The sequence below is a fragment of the Rhinolophus sinicus genome, chromosome 2, assembly GCF_057876585.1.
Source record: "Rhinolophus sinicus isolate RSI-liver-muscle chromosome 2, RSI-T2T, whole genome shotgun sequence".
Classification (NCBI taxonomy): domain Eukaryota; kingdom Metazoa; phylum Chordata; class Mammalia; order Chiroptera; family Rhinolophidae; genus Rhinolophus; species Rhinolophus sinicus.
Window position 1 is genome coordinate 106,689,560 of NC_142502.1, and position 21,459 is coordinate 106,711,018.

Here is a 21,459-nt window from a genome sequence, read left to right on the forward strand (position 1 = left end):
TTGCAGGGGGCGCTGCCCACCATCCCTTGCGGGACTCGAGGAATTGAACTGGCAACCTTGTGGTTGAGAGCCCACTGGACCATGTGGGAATCGAACCACCAGCCTTCGGAGTTAGGAGCATGGAGCTCTAACCGCCTGAGCCACCAGGCCGGCCCCCACTGAACATTTTTATAACCAGTGTTTTAAACTCTGCATCTGGCAAACTGCCTGTCTCTGCTTTGTTTAGTTATTTTTCTGGAGTTTTGTGCTGTTCTTTTATTTAAGACGTTTATTTTTCTCCTCATTTTGCTTGACTCTTTTAGTTGTGTTTGTTTCTATGTATTAGGTAGATCTGCTACTTCTCCCATTCTTGGTAGAGTGGCCTTATGTAGTAGGTGTCCTGTGGGACCCAATGGCACAGTCTCCCTGGTCACCTGATCTGGGTGCTCCAGGGTTGTCCCTTGTGTGGATTGAGTTTTCCCTCTTGTTGCAGTATAACCTTGATTGCTGTGGGCATGTCAGTAGGTGGGATTTGCACTCAGGCTGACTGGCTATAAGAAATGTCCATGATTAGAGTGGACAAGCTGTTTTACATGGGCTGACCCTATGAAGCACAATTTGTTTTAGGGGGATCTACTGCCTGTTGAGTTTGACCTTTGGGTGTGTTATTTGTGGAACTGGTTTGGTGTGGTCTGAAGCCATACACAGGGTATGTTGGTCTTGGAGACTCTCGGGAGGGACTCTGGGGCAAGCTAGGTTAGCTACCACTTGTGCACAGCTTGGGACCACGTGATAGGAGCTACAAACTGATCTGTGATTGATTGCCACTTGTGCTAGGCTTGGAGTCGCTTGGGAGGCACTACGCTTCCACTAGTGGCAGGCTTGGGACCCTTTGATGGGCACCATGATGTGAGCTGAGGCCAGCAGCCAGTTGTGCTGGACTTGTGGTCATGTAGTTGAAACTATGTTCTGAGCCAATGCTGACCGCAGCTTATGCCAGGCTTGGGGCCATCTGGTGCGAGTTACAATGCATGTTGTTAAATGTTGCCACTTGTGCTGGACTTGGAACTGTTTAGTAAGAGGTACAGAACACATCAAGGCCAGTCAGTGCTTGTTTGGGGTTTGTGGTCCTTTGAGAGATTTAGAAAAATCCATAGCATGTGAGCCAAGGCAGTCCACTTGTGTGGAAAAGTTGCTGGAAGTGGTTCAGCCTCATGCATGAGTTGGGTAGGGTGGGTTCTCAGGGAATCACCAGGTCTGGTGTTAGCCAGATTAATGCAGACCATAGATTTGGTGCCCACTTGCATCTACTGGTGGATGGCCAGATGTTATGGGGATTCCTGTCCCTGGCACTGATGCCCTGCGATGGGAAACCCAGTGTGGGGCTGGTTCCCCTCGCTCCTCAGGGGGATCGTTCAGAGCCAAGATATCCCTCCTGATTCTTAATTGCCACAGCATGAATGTGGGACCTGCCTGTTCTGCCATAGCCTCTCCTACCAACTTCTTGTTTATATCCTTAGTTATAGGACTTCTGTGCAGCTAGTTTTCAGGTGTTTCTCAATGATGGTTGTGCTATTAATATAATTTAGGTGTAATTTGATGTGGTCATTAGAAGAGGTGAGCATAGAGTTTACTTACTCTGACATCTTGACTAGAATTCTATAGCTGCTTCTTGGCTTAGTGACTTTTCTAAACTATTTTTGTACAGACTGTACTTTGTCATGTGTGACCATTATAATCTCTATTCCTTTTCTTCAGTGGTCAGCTAGCAATTGTACAGAGGTTTCCTTCAATAGTAGGAGTCAAAAAAATAAATAATATAATATTCTCTCAGACGTGGCAGATTGGGGCACTTCCAAGTTGGGGCACTTCTTCGGTGTTTAACCAGGCTGTTTTCAACTCCTCCTTAGCCTTCCTCTCATGCTTATACACAGAAGATAAAGATCATCTCTTATCTCTTTTGAGCATGTATGTAGCCCTGGGCATGCATGTGGTCTTGTAGATACCTCAGTATAAGTGGGAGGTTTGCAAAGCTTTTATTCCCCCATGTTTCTCCCTCTATAACCTCTACGTTCCTAAGCTTTTCAGTCTGACTGCAGCTTGCCCCATTTATTATCTTTTGTTCCAGGCAGCCAATGACTAGTGTATGCCTTTAAAAGCTATCGAGAAGCAATGCTATGGAGACCATTCCAGCCCTAATAAAGTTAACAAGTGTGTTAAACAAAGACAAGCCTCTTAGTTGATCCCTGAGGAGCCATCAGACATGTCAAAGGACACAAGCACAATTCTTTGAGAACACAGTCCATATTTCCTTCTGTCACATCAGGCAGGTGCACCAGGAATGCGGGCCACTATCTCCATGGCTACCTCAGAGCTGGTGGGAGGGGGTGGGAGGTGCATCAGTGGATAAGTAAAAATGCCAAAATGCTTTGTCACCAAAATTTAGTAGTTGTTCTTCATTAAGAATTCCCCTGGTTGTTGTATTATATTAGATTCCAGTGTTGAGGGATGATTGATTCTGATAGTTTTGTTCACGTTAATAGTCGCTTTACTGGAGTGATGCCACGCAGCAGCCTACCGGTCTGTCCCCTCATGCCTACCCTTAAAAAGAAAGGAGAGGGGCCAGTCCGGTGGCTCAGGCGGTTAGAGCTCCATGCTCCTAACTCCGAAGGCTGCCGGTTCGATTCCCACATGGGCCAGTGGGCTCTCAACCACAAGGTTGCCGGTTCAATTCCTCAACTTCCGCAAGGGATGGTGGGCTCTGCCCCCTGCAACTAAGATTGAACACGGCACCTTGAGCTGAGCTGACTCCCAAATGGCTCAGTTGGTTGGAGTGCGGGCTCTCAACCACAAGGTTGCCAGTTCAATTCCATGAGTCCCACAAGGGATGGTGGGCTGTGCCCCCTGCAACTAGTAATGGCAACTGGACCTGGAACTGAGCTGCACCCTCCACAACTAAGACTGAAAGGACAACAACTTGAAGCAGAACGGCACCCTCCACAACTAAGATTGAAACAACAACAACGTGACTTGGAAAAAAGTCCTGGAAGTACACACTGTTCCCCAATAAAGTCCTGTTCCCCTTCCCCAATAAAATCTTAAAAAAAAAACAAAAAACAGGAAGGAGAGTCTGTGAGACTAATCCTTTCAGGGACATTGCTTTCCCTTTTTGCTATCTCTTTGTTTGGCCCCAAAGATGACTGGGCAGTCAATGATGGGTAAGATTTTTCACGGGAAAACAACCTAAGACAGGTGCAGTCTCATGGGGACCATCTGTAGAACTCGTGGGGTCGATAGAGGTGGGCACAGCACCCCACTTTCCCCCGTCTAAGGAGAGCCTCTGCCTCTGTGGCTGCATTCCTTCCCACAACCTGCAGTGGGAAGTGATTCAATGATGTGCCCTCCAGCTCTTCCTGCATAAGGCTGTAGTCCCTTGGGAGGCACATATTATCATTACAAAGACATCCTGGGGACCTCGGGCTCTGGCTGCCTGCAGACAAGGGTGATTGGCTTAAATCCGTTTCCTAGTATGATGCATGAGGTTCACAGATCTTGAGATTGACAAACTTCCTCACTTAACTAATAAAAGCGATGTGTTGGTCTGATTCGGGGCTCTCAGTCCTTTTGAGGCTGTGAGACCCTTGGCCCCGCTTGCACCCTACCCTTGAGTGTTTTCTTTCTTAACCCTGTGCCGCCCTTCGTGCTCCTCACAAGCTTTTGTCGTGCAGGACGCGACACTGGAGGGATAGGTTTTGGGAGTTTTGGTGAAGTCACTATAATTGTCCTAGAAAGAGATTTAAGTAGTAAAAAAAGACATCTTTCATATCAGCCCATGTAGTTGCCATGTCTGGTACTCTTTTGACATATTTCCATCCAGTATCAGTTTCTTTTCACCTGAAGACTTAAACACGTACTTATAATGCCGGTCTTGTGGTAATGAATTGTTTAACCCTTTGAATATTGGAAATGCCTTAATTTTAGAAAAACACTTTTGTTGGGAATAAAATTCTAGTTTGACTGCATTTTCCTTTCAGTGCATTAAAAATATTGCCCATTGGTCATCTCATTTACATTGTTTCCAATGTAGAAACTGCTGTCATTCTAATCATTATTCCTATAAAGTATCTTCTTTTTCCAATTGCTGATTTTCATATTTTTCTCTTCTCTGATTTTGAGCAAATACAAATATTTTTTTCCCCACATATTAAAGTGATATTGGGAAACAAATTACAGGAGGGCTGTCTGGTAGTTGATTACAGATTCTCAGAAATAGCTGTTGCTCCTTGTCTTCTGAGGTCAAAGGAAATTTTCCTTAGAATATTCTTGTATTGAAGGATGTGATGATTAATTTTATGTGTCTATTTTTCTGGACCACAGCATTCAGAAATTTGGTCAGACAATAACCTGAGTGATTCTGTGAAGGTGTTTTTTGGATGAGATTAACATGTAAATTGTGGGACTTTATGTAAAACAGACTGTCCTCCATCCATCATGTGGGGGCCTTTATCTACTCAGTTGAAGCCCTGAATAGATAAAAACACTATCCTCCCCTGAGAAAGAGGGAATTCTGCAGCAGATGAACTTCCCACTTTTACTGCAATGTTGGCTCTTCCTGGTCTCCATCCAGACGACTTTCAGACTTGAACCGCAGCAGTGGACATTGCTGTGTCTTTAGCCTGTGCACCCACACTGAAAATTTTGGACTTGCAAGTCTCCAAAATTATGTGAGTTAATTCCTTAAAATAAATCTTTCTAACACAGATACACACAGACACACAGACACACAGACACACACACACACACACACACACACACACACTCACCCTGTTGGTTCTGTCTCTCTGGAAAAGCCTGGGTAGTACAGGGAATGTAATAGATTTTCTTTTGTTTCACACTTACTCTAAGGATATGAGTCTTAGGTTGCTCAGGTTTTGGAGAAACAGGAGTGTCTCCTAGTAGACTTTCCCTGTGGACAAGCTCTGGGCCTCATCTCTTATACTAGAATGTGTGAGTCTGAGAGAATCCAAACTATGGTTTTCCAAATTTGACAAATACCCTCAAAATAAAAGCAAGTTTTCCCTCTAAATTCCTGCCTGCATTTATATTTTGTGGGACACAAAGTATGGTCCATAAAGGGGTGTACTGCACTCCAAAATAACTACTTGATTGTTCTAATTTATGCAGACAGAAATCCAGAGAATATGTATGGGGTGAACAGGAAATAATGGTGGAAGGAAATGAAGCTGGATTTCTTGATATGGGCTTATTAAGTAGAGATTCTGCATTTAATGTTTCAGATTGGGGGGTTAGAAATGACTTTAACGGATTGTGTGGTTAGTTGATTGGTTCATTGAAATATGGGCCAAAAGATGAGTTGTGGTCATTGACTTGGAAATGCCAGACCAGCTTTAATTTAATGTAGAGAAAGGGATTCAAATATTTACAGAGATTGGCATGTTAGAGTAGATGGCTATTTAAGACGTGCTTACCCAACTGGGAGGGGGTCCAGAAGACACACCGTTCACTAATACTGTGAAAAATAAGTTTATGAGGGAGCTCCTCAAGCTTTGTGATCACCCTTCTATGCAGACGAGAACTGCAGTCACTGAATTGGGAAACCTAAATGCAATGGGAGTCGTTGGATCCTGGGGTGTCAGAGACCAAGTGGTGGTGCTCAGCTGCCCAAGTCAAGGTGGGTGTGGTTACAATGAGGATTGTGGAGTCCAAGCATCAATGGAAACAGTCTGACCCTGATACCAAAACCAGACAAGGACAACACAAGAAAAGAAAATTAGTGTCCAATAAAAAGAAAATCATAGGCCAATATCCCTGATGAAGATAGATGTAAAATTCTCAATAAACTATTAGCAATCCAAATTCAACAGTATATTCAAAGGATCTTACACCATGGTTAAGTGGGATGTATTCCCGGGATACAAGGATGGTTCAATATCTGCACGTAGATCAAGATGATACACCACATAAACAAAATGAAGGATAAAAAATATATGATCACAACTGATGCAGAAAAATCTCTGACATTTTTCCAAAGACATACAAATAACCATCAGGAACACGAAAAGATGATAAACATCACCAATGATCAGGGAAATGCTAATCAAAACCGCAAATACCTATTACCTCACACTTTCTAGAATGGTTTTCATCAAAAAATACCTGAAATAACAAGTGTTGGCAAGGATATGGAAAAAAGGAAACATGTGTGCATCATTGGTAAAAATGTAAATTGGGATAGCCACTGTGAAAAACAGTGTGGAGGTTGCTCAACAAATTAAAACTAGAACTACCATATGACCCAACAATTCCACCTGTGGGTATTTCTCTGAAAAAAAAACAACAGAAAAAACAACAACACCAAGCCAAAAACGTATATGCACCCCCATGTTCCTTGCAGCACTATTTACAATAGTTAAGGTATCAAAACAACCTAAGTCCATCAGTGGGTGAGTGGTTAAGGAAAACATGACACACACACACACACACACACACACGAATATTATTCAGCCATAAAAAAGAAATCCTTCCATTTGCAACATGGAGGACCTAGAAGGCATTAGCTAAGCAAAATATCAGATAGAGAAAGACAATACTGGGTGCTCTCACTTATCTGAATAATCTGAAAGAAAAACAAAAACACCTCAGAGACACAGAGAAGTGATTGTGGGCAGCGGGTGGGGCGTTGGGTGAAATGAGTGCAGGGGGTCAGAAGGTAAACCTTCCAGTTATACCTCCTGGGGATATAGAAGTCCTTGTGGGGACAGTCCGCATGTCCCAGTGTATCCCCAAGGGCCTAGCCTAGAGAAATAATGATAAAGTTCTAATCTCTCCTCATTTGTTTAGGTATCTAGGTCAGGTTTCTCTTAATTGTCTTTAAAGCTACCTATGCTTTTCCTGCAACAAGAAAGGCAGAAGCATCACCATTCCTTCCCTGAAAGGTACTATTTGTTTTCCTAATTCAAGAGCTTTATGCTTGTTTGCTTGCAAAAAGAGAAATGGGAAGAATAAAACAAACACTGATGAAGTTAAAACAAAGGTCTTAATACAGCACTACCGAAGATTGGGTGGAGTAAAGGGGGAACCCTTGTTGTTCCTTCAAAACTAAAGGGCCCCAAACAAGATCGCTCTATTCACCCCAGTGTGAGGGAATTTTAAAAGCAGGACGGCAAAGACTAGAATGAGAAACCTGATCTGCAATCACTTGGGACAATAGTCAGCACATTAATCAGGATAAAGATTGACTGAGAACCAGAGTTTACTCCACCCCCAGTGGGGACGCAAGCGATGAACGGTCTAGGGTTGGAGAAGAGGGGGTGTAATGGTCTACACTGAGTTCTTCACACGGGAACCCCCTGCCTGTGGTACCAAACCCGTTGGTGAAGCCCTAATGTGGGCACAGTTAGATTGAGAGAATGTAGACACATAAGAGCTGATAGGATTCAGGTGAAGATGAGGATGCAAATGGGACATTTTATGCAGGTTTTAGTGACGAGGTTGTGTCTCCTGTACCTGAGTGTGTTATGGGAACGGATATTATGTCTGGCTGGGAAACACTGTCCCTACCTAGTGTCGCATGACAGAGACATGCAAATGCACCCTGTCAGCAACATGACTTGGACGTGCTAAATGGAACCCAAAGAGCATGGAACGGAAGCTGCAGAGCCAGCACAGACACAGTCTCTGTACGACAGCCCGAGTGGAGCAGCTACGGGACCTCATGGCAAAGCCTCTGAGCCGCTCAGTGGTGACTATGGGAACTTTGAACTAGAGAATTTCCATTCAAGGGGCAACCACTAGCTGCTACTGGCCACTAATTGAAATTAGCCTATCAAATAATCTTGACACCTGACATACACGTGATATCCTGGATGATGTTGGCGACACACTCTAGTGTTGAGGACTGTGCCTGGAAGTGTCCATGAAAACGTAGGGATGGTTTATACAGGGTCGTGCTGCCAGGGGCGGGTGCAGGGAGGGTATGCGCATGGGCAAGGAGCCTCTTTCCCCTGGCTCCCTGAAATACAGGGACATTGGGGGGCTGCTGCAAAGAAGAGATGGGCTGAATCTAGGCATATTCCTCTTGCATTCGCTGAGGCACAAAGAACTGCTCTGTGTGCCAACAAGAGAGAGACTGCAGATGGCGATGTCACAGATGCCCTGGTGGGAAGGCCTTCGAGGCCGACAAGTCACACGGAGGCCCCAGCCCCAGGGCGGCAGCTGGAATGGGTCTTAACAGAGTAGCCGCTGCCTCTGGACTGGGCTTGGCTTACCGGGTGGTCCATGTCAAGGCTCAGAGCGCTAGGAAAGGCCCAGAACAGAAGACATTGCACCAGTGTGGACGCCGAGTCACATTTCTTCAGACCTAGGAACACACTTATAGCCCATAATGTCCGACGAGGGCAGAGAGACATCCTCTGCGGAGTAATAGTTTGGTAGAGAACTGGATGGACAACGGAAACGTTGGCTGTCTAAAACGGGGTGGGGGAGAGGCACGACGGGCTGGCTGACACCCCTTAATGCGTGTGTGCTCACACCCCACCTGTGGGGCTATGGGAGTGTCCCCACTGCATGGTTTCCTCTTTTTTCTGGTGGGTCTGAGTAGAGCTTGGGGCAGATGCTGGTATGACTACAATCCTTCCCAAGTGGGGGGACACTGGTGTGACTATGTCACCTCAACTTTCTTTCTTCCCACCTGGTGCCCTGGTCTCTGGACAGGGCTGCCACCACACATGCCGGAAACAGGACTAACTGCTGAGCATGACACTAACTATATTGTCACACCTGTCAGGATCCCCAGGGGCTGACAGTGACCACAGCTGTATGGCCTGTGCTCAGGGAGCCCACTCGTCCTGCACTGTGACCGTCCCCTGTGGATGGACAGAGGGGACGCACGTGCTAGACAGGTATCGCTGCCTGCCATCTAGAGCAGCACAGCCGCCAAAGCTAACGTCCCTTCCAAAGGTGGAAACGTTTAGTATCAATGGAGAGAATGGGGAATAGTAGCTGCAGGTAAAGGAATGAGTAAATGGGTTATGTACTGAGGGGAATCGAGTGTTACATTAGCACTCAAAGGACGTGTGAGCAAGAGATGAGACTGTCTCCAGCTCAGTTATAGCGATGCCTGAAAGGGTGAAGCCGTGTACAGCTGAGACCACTTCTGCTTTTGGAACCTGACAAGATCGAGTGGAGCCTGCAAAGCTGAGTGGCCTCAGCCTGGGAGACATTTTCACACAATAGGACGATGCACTGGACTAAATGTTAATGGCTGAATGGGACTCCAGTGATGTGCCAGCATCTTGTAACTGTTATGATTTTTTTCCCATAAGGATCTGTGGGCAAAGACCAGGGTGTAGTCTGTGCTATAATAAGAAATATTTGTCCTTTGTCCCCTTTTCCTGGCACACAGCTCCCAAACCCTTGTGATCTCCTTGGTGACCAGAGTGTCTTTGGGATGCTCATGAGATGACTGTTGGCTGAGGGGTCCTGACAGCTTCAGGGTGGGGCTGGTCTCCAGAAAGACCGAGCTGTGATTAGAGGGTCGGCACTTCAGCCTCATCCAACCTCAGGAGAGGGGCTGGAGGCTGAGCTCAATCACCCATGGCCAATGATTTAATTAATTGTGCCTATATAGTGAAACTTCCATACAACCCCTTAACAGTGGGGTTCAGAGAGCTTCTGAATTGGTGAAAACATCCACATGCTACTTGGGGGTTGGTGGTCCTGAATGCCCGAACCCCACGGTGACAGAGGCTCCTGTGCTAGTGACCCTTCCAGACCTCGCCCTACCGACCTCTTCATCTGGCTGCTCACTTGTGTCCTTTATAACCAACTGTAACAGTAAGCTTAGCATTTTCCTGAGTTCTGTGAGGCCTGACAATTAAGTTCATGAACTTGTTGCAACAATGTTGCTAACCTTTTTTGATATCAGAGGGATTATTCATTATGCATTTGTACCAACTGGACAAGCAGTTAACCAAGTTTACTATTTGGAACTGCTCAATAGGTTGCGTGAAAAAGTTATACGACATGAATTTTTTGTCAACAATTCATGGCTCTTTCATCACAACAATGCACCAGCTCACATGGCACCATCTGTGAGGGAGTTTTTAGCCAGTAAACAAATATAGCTGTATTGGAACACCCTCCCTACTCGCCTGATCTGGCCCCCAATGACTTCTTTCTTTACCCGAGAGATAAAGGCAATATTGAAAGAAAGACATTTTGATGACATTCAGGACATCAAGGGTAATACGATGACAGCTCTGATGGTCATTCCAGAAAAAGAGTCCCAAAATTGCTTTGAAGGGTGGACTAGGCGCTGGTCTCAGTGCATAGCTTCCCTAGGGGAGTACTTTGAAGGTGACCATAGTGATATTCAGAAGGAGGTATGTAGCACTTTTTTTAGGATGAATTCGCGATCTTAATTGTCAGACCTCATGTAACAAGCCCTGCAGGTGAGGCTGACGCACAGCCTGTGGGAATCCTGGTGACGGTCTTGCTACTAAAAGTGTGATCTGAAGACCAGCAGCGGCACCAACCTCCTCATGAATCCAGAGTCTCTGCTCTGCTCCGGACTTTCTGAGTCTTAACAAGATGTCCAGGGGATTCCCGCCCAGGGAAGTTTGGGACTCGCTGGTCTAAGTGCCTTATCGACGTGGGGCCAGAACTGTGCCGTCTGCAGGGTGTGTGGTCTGATCAGATCACAGCACTGGGGGTCCCCGGTTCAGTCCTGTTCCTTTCTCTTCTGTGGCCATCACTGCCTTGGTGACCTCATCTGTGCTCAAGGCTTCAAACATCATTTATATGTGTCACCTCCCAAGTCTATTTCTCCAGATAACATTTCCCCTAATCTCTAGACTCATCTGTCCAACTGCCAGTCTGATGACCTCACTTGTGTTTCTAACAGACATCTCAGCTCCAGCATCTTTACAATGAATGTCTGTGAGGCCCCCCACCCCTCAGATATGCTCCTTCCAGAGTCTCCCCCATCTCTGCTAACAGCAACTCCATCTTTCTACTTGTATCCTCTGAGATTTTGGGTGTCCCTGACTCTCATATCCCAGACTGACCCATTAGGAAATGCTGTAATGTCCACCTTCAGGACGTACCCAGACCCCACTCCCACTATTCCCATCGCTCACCCCCAGTGGCAGCAGGTCCAGCCCAGAACCCTGCAGATTCCTCCGGCTTCCCGACGGCCTCCCTCCCCCGAGTTTGTTCTCAGCACAGCAGCCCCAGCCGTCCTCTGAAAGGAGGTCACACCATGTCCCCTTCTGCTCCTAACTGTCCTGTACCTCCCCCTCACTCAGCGCACAGGTCACTGCCCTCTACCATCCTCCCAGCCACGTGGTCTGGCCGCACCTGTCTCTTCTCCATCACTCTCTGCTGCAGCCACACCGGCCTCCCTGCTCTTCCCAGAAACCAGACACAGTCCTGCCCCAGAATATTCCCACTGCAGGTTCCCTGCCTGGAAAGAACGTGCCCAGATGTCCTCGTGGGTAATTCCTTGTGTCCTTCACATCTTCCTTCAAGGTCAGCTTCCCAGTGAGGCCCCTGAGCACCCCAATCAAAACAGCCGTCTTCCCTGGCCCCACACCCCACACTCTGGATCCCCTTTCCCACTGCATTTTCCCGGAACACTTATCTCCTTCTAACATACATACCTTCCTCGTTTACTGTGCTTATAGGATATAGTCTGTCTCTTCCCACTGGAACAGACGCTCCCGAAGGGCAGCCATTTTTCTGACTTACTTCAGTGATGTTTCCCAGAGGCAGAAACTGTCACACATCTGGCACACGGCCAATGTCAGTGAATGATCAGTGACAGCATCTCCCTGTTCTAAGGACAGTATCTTTATTAATGTAGCCTCGGGTCACATGCTGTTTTGTGGCAGCTACAGCACCAAGTCCCCTCACACTGGCATCAGGGCCACCTCCCCTTTTCTCACAGGTACTGCTCTCCCCTCCCCCTGCTTTCTCCCACACCTGCCCTCCTGCTCACCACAGCACAGTTACATTTCCCTCTTCAGGAAACAGTGAGCCTCCACTTATGGGTCTTATTTTCTAACCAAATACAAATCTAAAGCAGACTCTGCTTCACAAACCCCCGAGTTTGGACTGGAGCCAGCACTGGAGCTCAGGGCAGGGAGAGATGCAGCGAGCAGAGCAGAATTCCAGCAGGAACTTATCTAAGATGGGAAATCACGGGATCCCTCCTCTGCTCATTCCAGAATCTGGTTCCTCTGATAGTTTGGGAAAAGATGGAAGGACCATCAAGCCCTAGAAGGAGGCGAGAGCTGGATGAGCCTGAAAATTCCTCTCAATCCACAGACTCCTGTGTGCAGGGTCCCCCTGGCCTTGTGGGGACAATGACAGGAAAACACCTCCTGCTGCTGACAGGCAGGGGACACCCAGAGGAGAATTGGGACCAGGACGCGTAACCAGGACAAACACAGTCATATTCCTCTATAGAAACAACAATGAACACCCAGAAGATGGGGGCTGAGGGCCAAGCCTGAGCCTTGTTGACCTGGCCACACGAAGCTGTCACTGACAAAACGAGACCTGGTGATGTTAGAGTCCCTGTGATCACAGGTCCTGCTGGGACAAGGTCCTACTGAAGGGACGAGGACAAAGGGGCAGATAGGAGACCCCGCCGAGGAGTGACTATGTCAGAGCCCACAATGCACTGAGCCCCAACTGGGCTTAGGCCGCGTCCACGCTCGGTCCTCACAGCCTCTCCTGTCTCCACCTCCAACAGACTCAGCACAGCAAACACATGGATTCTGGAAGGTTCTCAGGTCTTCCATTTATTTCCTTTCTAACTTTAGGATATTCTGTTTCAATTAACCCAAAAAACCTTCATGGCAAGAACTGAAACAATAGATTCGTATCCACATTCCTATTTCCATAGGAAGTAAGAAGTTGCCGCTCAGTGTAACATGAAGTAAAGGCGGGAATGGAAACAGCCTCTGCGGGAACAGGACAGTGGGTCAGGGAAGAGACTCGGACAGTGTGGGGAGGGGGCGTGGAGGGCAGGGGGCGGGCAGTCTCCCACCTCCTCACATGATGCGAGAGGAACACAGACACACTCAGATGCCCTTTGCAGAAAGAGATCAGAGGTTCCTGTGTCATAAAGTGGGGGCAGGAACAAATCTCACATCACTCAGTCCCCACAAGGCAGCTGTCTCACGCTGTAGAAGAAAATATTCATGAACAAATTCAGGTTAATGGCTATAAGTGGTGACATTCTGAACAGTGCACCACATGCCCAAAATGTCCCAAAGAATCCCCAGTACCCAGTCCTGTCCCCTCTGCTCACCCCCTACTTCAGGCCTCCAGGTCTCACCTCTAGAAGCCGTGAGGGACACATCAAAGCCCTGGGCACTGTCACCACCTGGGGGAGAACAAAACAGGATGTGGTCAGAGCTCACAGCAGATGTGGCTAAAGGAGGAATTTTGGGGGTGTGTGAGCTCCCCCAAGGGCTTCCATCTACACTATCCCAAGGGTCTCAGGGATCACCCCCCCACCCCCATACTCACCTGCAGCCTGAGCATAGCTCCCTCCTTTTCAACCTGTGGGAAGAAAACATCACGTGAGAAGCCAGGAAGGAGGCAGGACCATGAGGTCATAAAGGAACCTTCTAGTCCTGGACCCCAGAGAAGTTTCCAGAACTGTGACTACAGACCCAGGGCAGGATCAGGAAACCTGAGGAAAGTAAATGTGTGGGGACTGGACCAACCGCCCTCCTGGAGGTCTGTCCTCAGCAGGGACCTTCCGCTCTGACCTGTGACTATTGAGAATCAGGTCCCCATCACCAGAATCATCAAGCTAGTAAATCTGTCCCTCATTTTCACACGTGCATTAATAAACTGTTAGCAAATAGGGCCCCAGACTGCGAAAGCACATGTGTGTGGATGGTCCTTCCCAATAACGAGGCAGGACACACGTCCACCTGGGGCTTGAAACCCCCCAGTGGGACAAGACACCTCAGTCCCGCCCCTTCCCTACCTGAGCGCTTCCTCCTCCACAGCACAGCTCCAGTGACCACAGCTCCAAGGAGGACCAGACCAGCAATGACGCCCACCACCATGCCAGCGGGGATGGTGGCCTGAGGAGGCGGCTCTGGAAGGGAAGGGAAGGTGAGGGCCCTGACCCCCAGGCCTCAGCCCTGACCTGACGTCCTCCAGAGGCCCCTGCTTTCCCTGAGAAGAGGCTCTGTGCCCAGGGCCCCCTCCGTACCCCATCTCAGGGTCAGGGGCTCGAGCAGCCCCTCGTGCTGCACATGGCACGTGTATCTCTGCTCCTCTCCAGAAGGCACCCCCACAGCTGCCCACTTCTGGAAGGTCCCGTCCCCCGCAGGCCTGGTCTCTACGAGCTCTGTGTACTGGGTCAGGTCCTCCCCATCACGCTGCCAGGTCAGGGTGATCTCCGCAGGGTAGAAGCCCAGGGCCCAGCACCTCAGGGTGACGTCACGGTCAGAGGTGCGGTGGTGGGTCACCTGTGTCTTTGGGGGGTCTGAGGAGAAGGGTCAGAAAATTCAGGACGTTTGCATCCCTCAGGGGACACTCCAGCAGTGGTCATGTGACCATCCTGAGACTGGTCAGGACAACTGGGGTGGGGGAAGGGAGCACAAAACCCACACACCACACTGGACATAGGTATCGGGGATAATCTCTAGTCTTTAGAAAGTTCTAGAATCAAGTTGAGACAGCCCAGGGCAGAGACAGGTCTCCCATGGAGAGAAAAGGGATTTCTGGTCCTGAGCTGGGTGGAGGCCACATGACTCAGAAAAGCTGGGGTCACAGCTCAGTCACACTGTGTGCGGGGCAGCGAACAAGGCCTGAGAGAGAAAGTCCCCCCAGGTTCCCAGAACGGCTGCCAGAGTCACAGTGAACCGCTGATCAGTTATTTCTGAGATGGTCCCCCCTCCATCCCCTGAGAGACTGCACCCCTAACTGTCCCTGAGAGAAAGGGGGCCCTTTGGGTCGCTCTCTGGTACCGGATCTGAAAACCCAGGCGGACTCCATCTCCCGGGGTCGGGGAGGGGGTGTCCCGGTGTTGATCCCGTTTCTTCCTCTCCTCGTAGGAGCCCCCGCGGCCCCTCTCACCTGCGCGCAGCAGTGTCTCCTTCCCCTTTTCCAGGTATTTGCGGAGCCACTCCAAGCACTTGCTTTTACCGAAGCCCATCACAGCCTCTGCCAATTGTACCACCTCACGTTTCCTCTTGGAGATCTGAGCCGCGGGGTCCGCCGCGGTCGAGGAGCGCAGGTCCTCGTTCAGGGCGACGTAGTCGGCGCCGTCGTAGGCTTCCTGAAGGTACCCGCGGAGGAGGCGCCCGTCGGGTCCCATCTCGCAGCCGGTCATCACCTGGAGGGTGTGAGACCCTGACCCCGCCCTAAGGTCAGCTCCGACCTTTAACCCCGCCCCGCGGACAGCCCCGCGCCCTTAAACCCCGCAGTGATGGAGCCTAAACTGAAAAGGAAACCGGTTGCAAGTCCCGGCGGGCTCTTCCCGGGTGGAGGGGCCGGGCGAGTCCCACAGCCTCGGGGTGAAGCTCGGACCCAGAGACTCCGGGAGACCCGGCCCGTCCGTGGGGGTCGTGACCGGGACCCGGGCCCGCGTCGCTCACCGGCCTCGCTCTGGTTGTGATTCTTGAGCATTGTCTGCAGGTCCGCTCGCAAAGTCCGTTGGTATAACTTGGCTTGTTCTGTCTCCCGGGCCCAGAACCCCGGTTCCACCTGCTCCACCCACGGCCCCTCCATCCACGGAGCCAGTGCCTCGAGCCTCGGGTTCGCGGCGTTGCCGTCGAACCGCATCAACTGCGTGTCGTCCTCGTAGCTGACGCCGATATAGCGGGGCTCCTCGCGGCCGGGCCGGGACCAGGTGGTGCCCAAAAACCTCAGGGAGTGGGAGCCTGGGGACGGGGACGGGGAGCGGCTGAGACCCAGGCGACCCTCCTCCCGTCGCTGGTCCTGGGTCCGAGGGCGATGGGCCAGGAGGGGCAGGAGGCCCGGGAGACGGAAAAGGGGGGGACTGAGAGGGGAGGGGGTGGGAGACCCGAGTGGGCGACAGGAGTGGGCGGGACTTGGGCGGGGCCGGGGGTCTGGGGTCTGGGCCGGGCGGTGGGGACACGTGTTCCCCAGGGTCCTGCTCTCCCACCGGGCGGTCCCCTGGCTTTCCCCCCGCGGAGACCCATCCCTCCCGACCCCGCCCTCACCCGCCCGGATCCCGGTCAGGACCAGGGCACCCGAGAGCAGCAGGAGGAGGGTTCGGGGGCCCATGACACGAGTCCTCGGGGCTGGGGACAATCTGCGTGCGGGCGGGTCCGTGGACACTTTATAACCGGAAAGGCGGTGACACTGATTGTGTTCTCTAGAAACAGGGCACGCGATGGGCGTGAGAACTGGGGCAGCGTCACGAATTTCCAGACAGGAGGACACGACACAGGTTGTGAGAAGGAGAAGTCAAACCGCGGGGAGGTGGGGAGTCCCCAACACTGAGCTTCCCCGCCCCAGACTCCGCCCTCAGGGGACCTGGGACTCTGCCCTGACCCCTCCTCCTGCACGGAGCGCTCTGTGTCACACTGTCACCCTGAGTCCTGACCCAGGGACTGTCTGAGGAACCAGGGCTCAGCCCCTTTTCCTCCTCTTCTTTTCCCCGAATCCCTCTCCCTGAAGTGGACTCCCTACCTCCCACCCTTTACCTCTCCCCCTGGACTCTTCTGGAAGAAACACCCCCAGGGAACTTGATGCCACAGAGTGAGCTCGCCCTGGGAATAGAGGAAGGACAGGGCTTTTCTCTTTAACCCTGGAGAAGTTGTGCCTGAAAACACCAGCTGGAGATTCTCATAGAGACCAGTCTCCTTGTTGTTTATTAACCACAGTGGGAACAAGCTTGGAAACCCCTGATCACCAGGAAGCTAATCTGTAAAACCGTGATTTGTCCCCCTTGGTGCAGAAATGTGTGTAAACAGCGCTGCAGCCAGACTCTCAAAGCTCCTAAGTCTCACTTTCCCAGACTGTGCACCTGTGACTCTGGATGTTTCTACTGTAAAATGATCTTCATTCCACAGCCCTGAGTTTGTCTGTTGAGTCCCCGCATCCTCAATACAAAGAAGCAGGGGAAGCAGTTTGTTACTGTGTATTTCAACGAGGAGCATCTACAACCTCAAAGCTGCAAGTGTTCAAAGCAGTTAAAATGCCCTTCACCAGGGCTCCTGTGTTGCCTGTTTTTATGAATACATCACATCTCAGCAGTGCATATTTTATTGGGACACATTATTATTTTTAAACTGATTAGCATAGGAGGTGATTAGTTTTTAGGCAGCTCCACAGAGCACCCCGCTGGGTCCTAGATAATTTATTAAAGATCTATAACACAACATATTTCAACCTGAGAGTTCCACTGCTTTAGGATTCTTCACCTCTGCGTCTTTCCCTCCCCCTGCTTCTCCAGCTCTTTTCTGTCTCTCTCACCCCTCAGGCCCTCTTCCCCCCTTAGTCCCCACCACCCTCTCACTCCTGATTGTGGCACTAGTGCCACCACCTCACCTGCCAGCCAAGGACTGTTCTCCCCACAGGGACTGGCAATCCTGCTAACGTCAGTGAGGCTGTGTCATTTCTTCACTAAAAACACTCCAATGGCTCCGTCTCACTCTGGGAAGCTTCTAGAATGTCAGGCATATGAGCACAGGGGCTCTGGGCTGTTTAGGTCAAAGTTGTATCCCAAGCATGTGAAGCCTAATACATAGTGGGCATTAAATTATTTGTTGAATGAATGAATGAAAATTTATGTCACTTAAAATACAAAAAAAGTTAGAAAATGTTTTATTACAAACTAGTGGGCATATCTGTTCATAAATTCATTGCAGTGGAAAAAATGCTGTGTGCTTATTTGTTGCACACTTGAGCCTGTGTATTAGTTTTCTATTGCTGCGTAACAAATCATCACAATTAGTGGCTCAAAACAACACCCACTTATTTGCTCACAGTTCCTTAGTCAGAAATCCAGGCCCGGTGTGGATGGGATCTCTGCTCAGGGTGTCACAAAGCTGTGAGCTCATCCTGAGCTCAGGATCTTCCTCCCAGCTTACAGAGAGCTGTTAGCAGAATTCAGTTTTTTCCAGTTGTAGGTCTAAGGTCCCTGTTTCCTTGACAACTGTCAGCGAGGGGGGTGCTGCCCCAACCCCTAGTGTCCACCAGCAGTCTTTGCCATGTGGTCCTCCATTTTCAATGTCCCCAGTAGAGAAATGCCTCATATTGAATCCCTCTCACTTGTAATCTTTAGGGAAGGGGAAACCCCAGTCAGTCCTCACCTGATTAGGACATTCCCCATGGATAGTCCCCGTGTCTTAAGGTCAGCTGATTTGAGACCTTAGTTACATCTGTAGAATCCCTTCCCAGCACCTATATTAATGTTTGATTAAATAATTGGGGGAAGATGAATAACCAGGGTTGTTATTAGGGACCGTCACAGAATCAGCCTAGGATGGCCTGCTGTTCCGTTTATTTGGGTCACAGTTGGAAATGACGTTCAAGTAAACAGATTGTTGTGAATGGTAATAAAATGCATCCTCTCTATTAGCTATGGAAATTCTTAAATCTTAAAACCAAATGACATGTTTAATATTTTATAATTAATTTAGAGTAAATGAAAAAGTGCAATAATTCATTCTCATTTTCTCTTTGGACACTGTATTAGTCATGTATGGCAGCATAACAAATTACCCAAAAGTCAGCAGTTCAAAACAACAAATGTGTATTATCTCCCACACTTTCCCAGGGTCAGGAATGCAGGAGAGGTTTACCTGAGCGCTTCTGGCTCAGGCCTCTCTCAAGGTTGCAGTCAAGTTGTCAGCCAGGGCTGCCTCATCTGAAGGCTTGACTGGGGCTGGAGGACTCGCATGGAACACGGCTCACTCATAGGGCTGTTGGAAGGGGCCTCATTTGCTTCCTGGATGGTCCCAGGAGGCCTCAGTTCTTTGCTGTGTGGACTTTGGCATAAAGCAGCAAATGACTAGGTAGTTGGTGTCCCCTATAGTAGTGATGAGAGAGAGAGAGAGAGACGGGGGGGGGGGGGGGGAGAGAGAGAGAGAGAGAGAGAGAGAGAGAGAGAGAGAGAGAAGCCAAGATGGAAACTGCAGTGTTTTATGTCCTAGACTCGGAGTCACACACCATTACATCAGCCTGATGAGAAGTGAGTCATTAAGTCCAGCCCACACTCAAGAGAGAAGGAATTACTGCACCTCTGGAAGGGAGGAGTGTCAAAGAATTTACATACATATAAAAATAAAAATTACAGTTAAATATTGTTTCAGAATTGTTTAAATCAAATGATTCTTTTATCTGATTAATTTCTTTAGTGCCTAAAATCTCACTTTTGGAATGTAGTGATTAAAAGTTTGAGACAGAGAAAGGAGATACAACAATATTTGTAAGGTTTATTGTAGATGCCGTTAATAACAAAGTTCCCTACAATAACTGGCAGCAAAGTTGAGAACATATAGTAGCTGATCACACAGGGTAAAGACTGAGCGCCATAACATTAATACCTTTACAATAACTGTCTTTTCTTTTTCTTAGAATTTTCACTTTTATTTCATTAAGAATGTCAGAAATATTGACTAAAATGCCAATTTTCTTACTCAACCTCATCTTCAAAAATACATACCTAACGAAGTCACTTTTCAAAATGTTAGAAACATGTGAACCTCATGCCTCAGTCTATACACCTCGCTTGGTGTCCTGACAACAATTTTGATGTGATACATTGGGCAGGGATGGTTAACTCCAATCTAGGGACAAAGTGTTCCAAAACTGGGTGTCCAGTTGGCATCCTAGGATAAATGTCACATCTTTCACTGTGTTTTTGAGATTTGGTAGAAATAACTTAGACACCAATGTGATTCTAAACAGCACTGTTGATATGCGCCGCTGAAGTTTGTTTTAAAGCAGCTCTGTTGTGTCTTCCACTCACACTCTCTGTTCTATCAATGGTTTCCCCTTTATAGTGTTTTCCAGTTTAACTTATATTGATCAAAAATGTGTGTTTCCACTTATGTAAAAGTAGTTAATTCAGTTGTATGTGAAATTAAATATAACACCCCAAATCCTTCGCAGATAGAATCCCTTGCAGGTCACAATGAACATTGTATCCCAGAAAATCTATAGAGATGCCAGTGATCACGTGACCCATTTCTCGCCAAAGCTGTTTCCTGTGACACCCCGGCCCCCCTCTCTGACATGGCTCATAACAATTGGCTGTAGCTTTGTTCCAAGGTGGGTAGTTCTTTCTAAGGATCATTGCAATAAACTTTGGTATTTCTTTTTCTATTTCCTTATTTAGAAATTAACCAGGAATGGTTCACAAGTCACAGTTTGAAAAATGTCTGTTTAGGAATTATGATCAAGTAAATACCTGGGCACACACCGCTGTCAGAAACAGAACCTGTGAAGAAGCCACCTGTCCATGGCCATGTCCCCAAACCTGTCCTTCAGATGTAACCTCTATCTTGAGTCTTGTGTTTACTATTCGGTGGAGATTCTCTGAGGATTTTATAATAACATCCCCAAACCAAATATTATTTCCTTTTGCCCATTTTTGAACTTCCTGTCCAGTGAACTCACTGCATGGGCTCTTCTGAGACTCAGCATTACATAGGGAGTTACCCCCATGTGTGAGGCTGTCCTTCATTTGTTTTCACTGCTGAAGTCTTACATTTCATGCTGACACCACACTTTCTCTGTTTCCCTGCTGATGCACACGTGATTGTCCCAGTTGCTTGTCTCCTGGGAGCAAGGCAAGGGATTCCCCGGAGAGGACGATCAGGAGGGAAGGCTGGGTACAGGGGTGTGAGCTTTAAGCACAGGAGGTAAGATGATGTACATTTGGTTTCTGAAGTGCTTCTGCCAATTTAAACTTTTACCAGGAGCGTGTAAGGCTTCATGTTGCTGATGTATCTGTTCTGAAAATAAACCAAACTCAGCTTAAGTAGAGGAATTAAGAGTTGGAGATCAGTTCCTTGGTTGCAGAATCACCCAGGCAGTTTCTGTTCGGACTATTAATTACTTTCTTTCCTTTCCTTTCCTTTTATTCCATATACCTGTCATTATACTTTTAACACATGCACCCAGATAATGCTTCCTTTTAGCATAACCACGTAGTATTATTATGTATCATTGAGATACCTGATAATGAGACTATAGGAAGGAGGGAAGGAAAGAAGGAAGAAAGGAGAAAACACAAAAGAGGATAAAAGAGAGAACAGGCAGAGAGGAACTCGAAAGAGTGAGTGCAGGTAACATTTTCAAAGTGTAAGGAAATAGGGGTAGAGACTCTTATTAGTTATCTGTTGCTGTGGAACAAACTCCCCTAAAATATAGTGGCTTAAAACAATAAACATCTGTTACCTCTAAGAGGTAATACAAAGACAAGCAAAATTGAGCAGACGCTGGTGAGAG

General features: G+C 48.4%; 2 protein-coding genes and 1 pseudogene across 3 annotated transcripts in view; 1 reads left to right on the top strand and 2 right to left on the bottom strand.

Annotated features, from left to right (window-relative positions):
* The window catches only part of LOC109439082 (HLA class II histocompatibility antigen, DQ beta 1 chain-like), a 185,880-nt pseudogene that overhangs the window by 38,666 nt on the left and 125,755 nt on the right, over positions 1-21,459 (top strand). The window lies entirely within an intron of this gene.
* Positions 13,055-16,307, bottom strand: LOC148758878 (patr class I histocompatibility antigen, A-2 alpha chain-like). The gene is made up of 8 exons (XM_088795861.1): positions 16,218-16,307; positions 15,630-15,914; positions 15,109-15,384; positions 14,240-14,515; positions 14,009-14,122; positions 13,540-13,572; positions 13,346-13,393; positions 13,055-13,190 (listed from the first exon to the last, which is right to left on the bottom strand). Exons 1-6 carry the CDS (start codon positions 16,279-16,281, stop codon positions 13,568-13,570), a joined length of 1,020 nt encoding a protein of 339 aa, XP_088651987.1. The 5' UTR covers positions 16,282-16,307; the 3' UTR covers positions 13,055-13,190; positions 13,346-13,393; positions 13,540-13,567.
* LOC109440476 (patr class I histocompatibility antigen, A-2 alpha chain-like) overlaps positions 13,119-21,459 on the bottom strand; it is a 78,432-nt gene continuing 70,091 nt past the window's right edge. The window contains exon 8 of the mRNA XM_088795859.1: positions 13,119-13,190. The gene's annotated coding sequence lies outside the window, so the exon portion shown is untranslated. The remainder of the gene's footprint in view (positions 13,191-21,459) is intronic.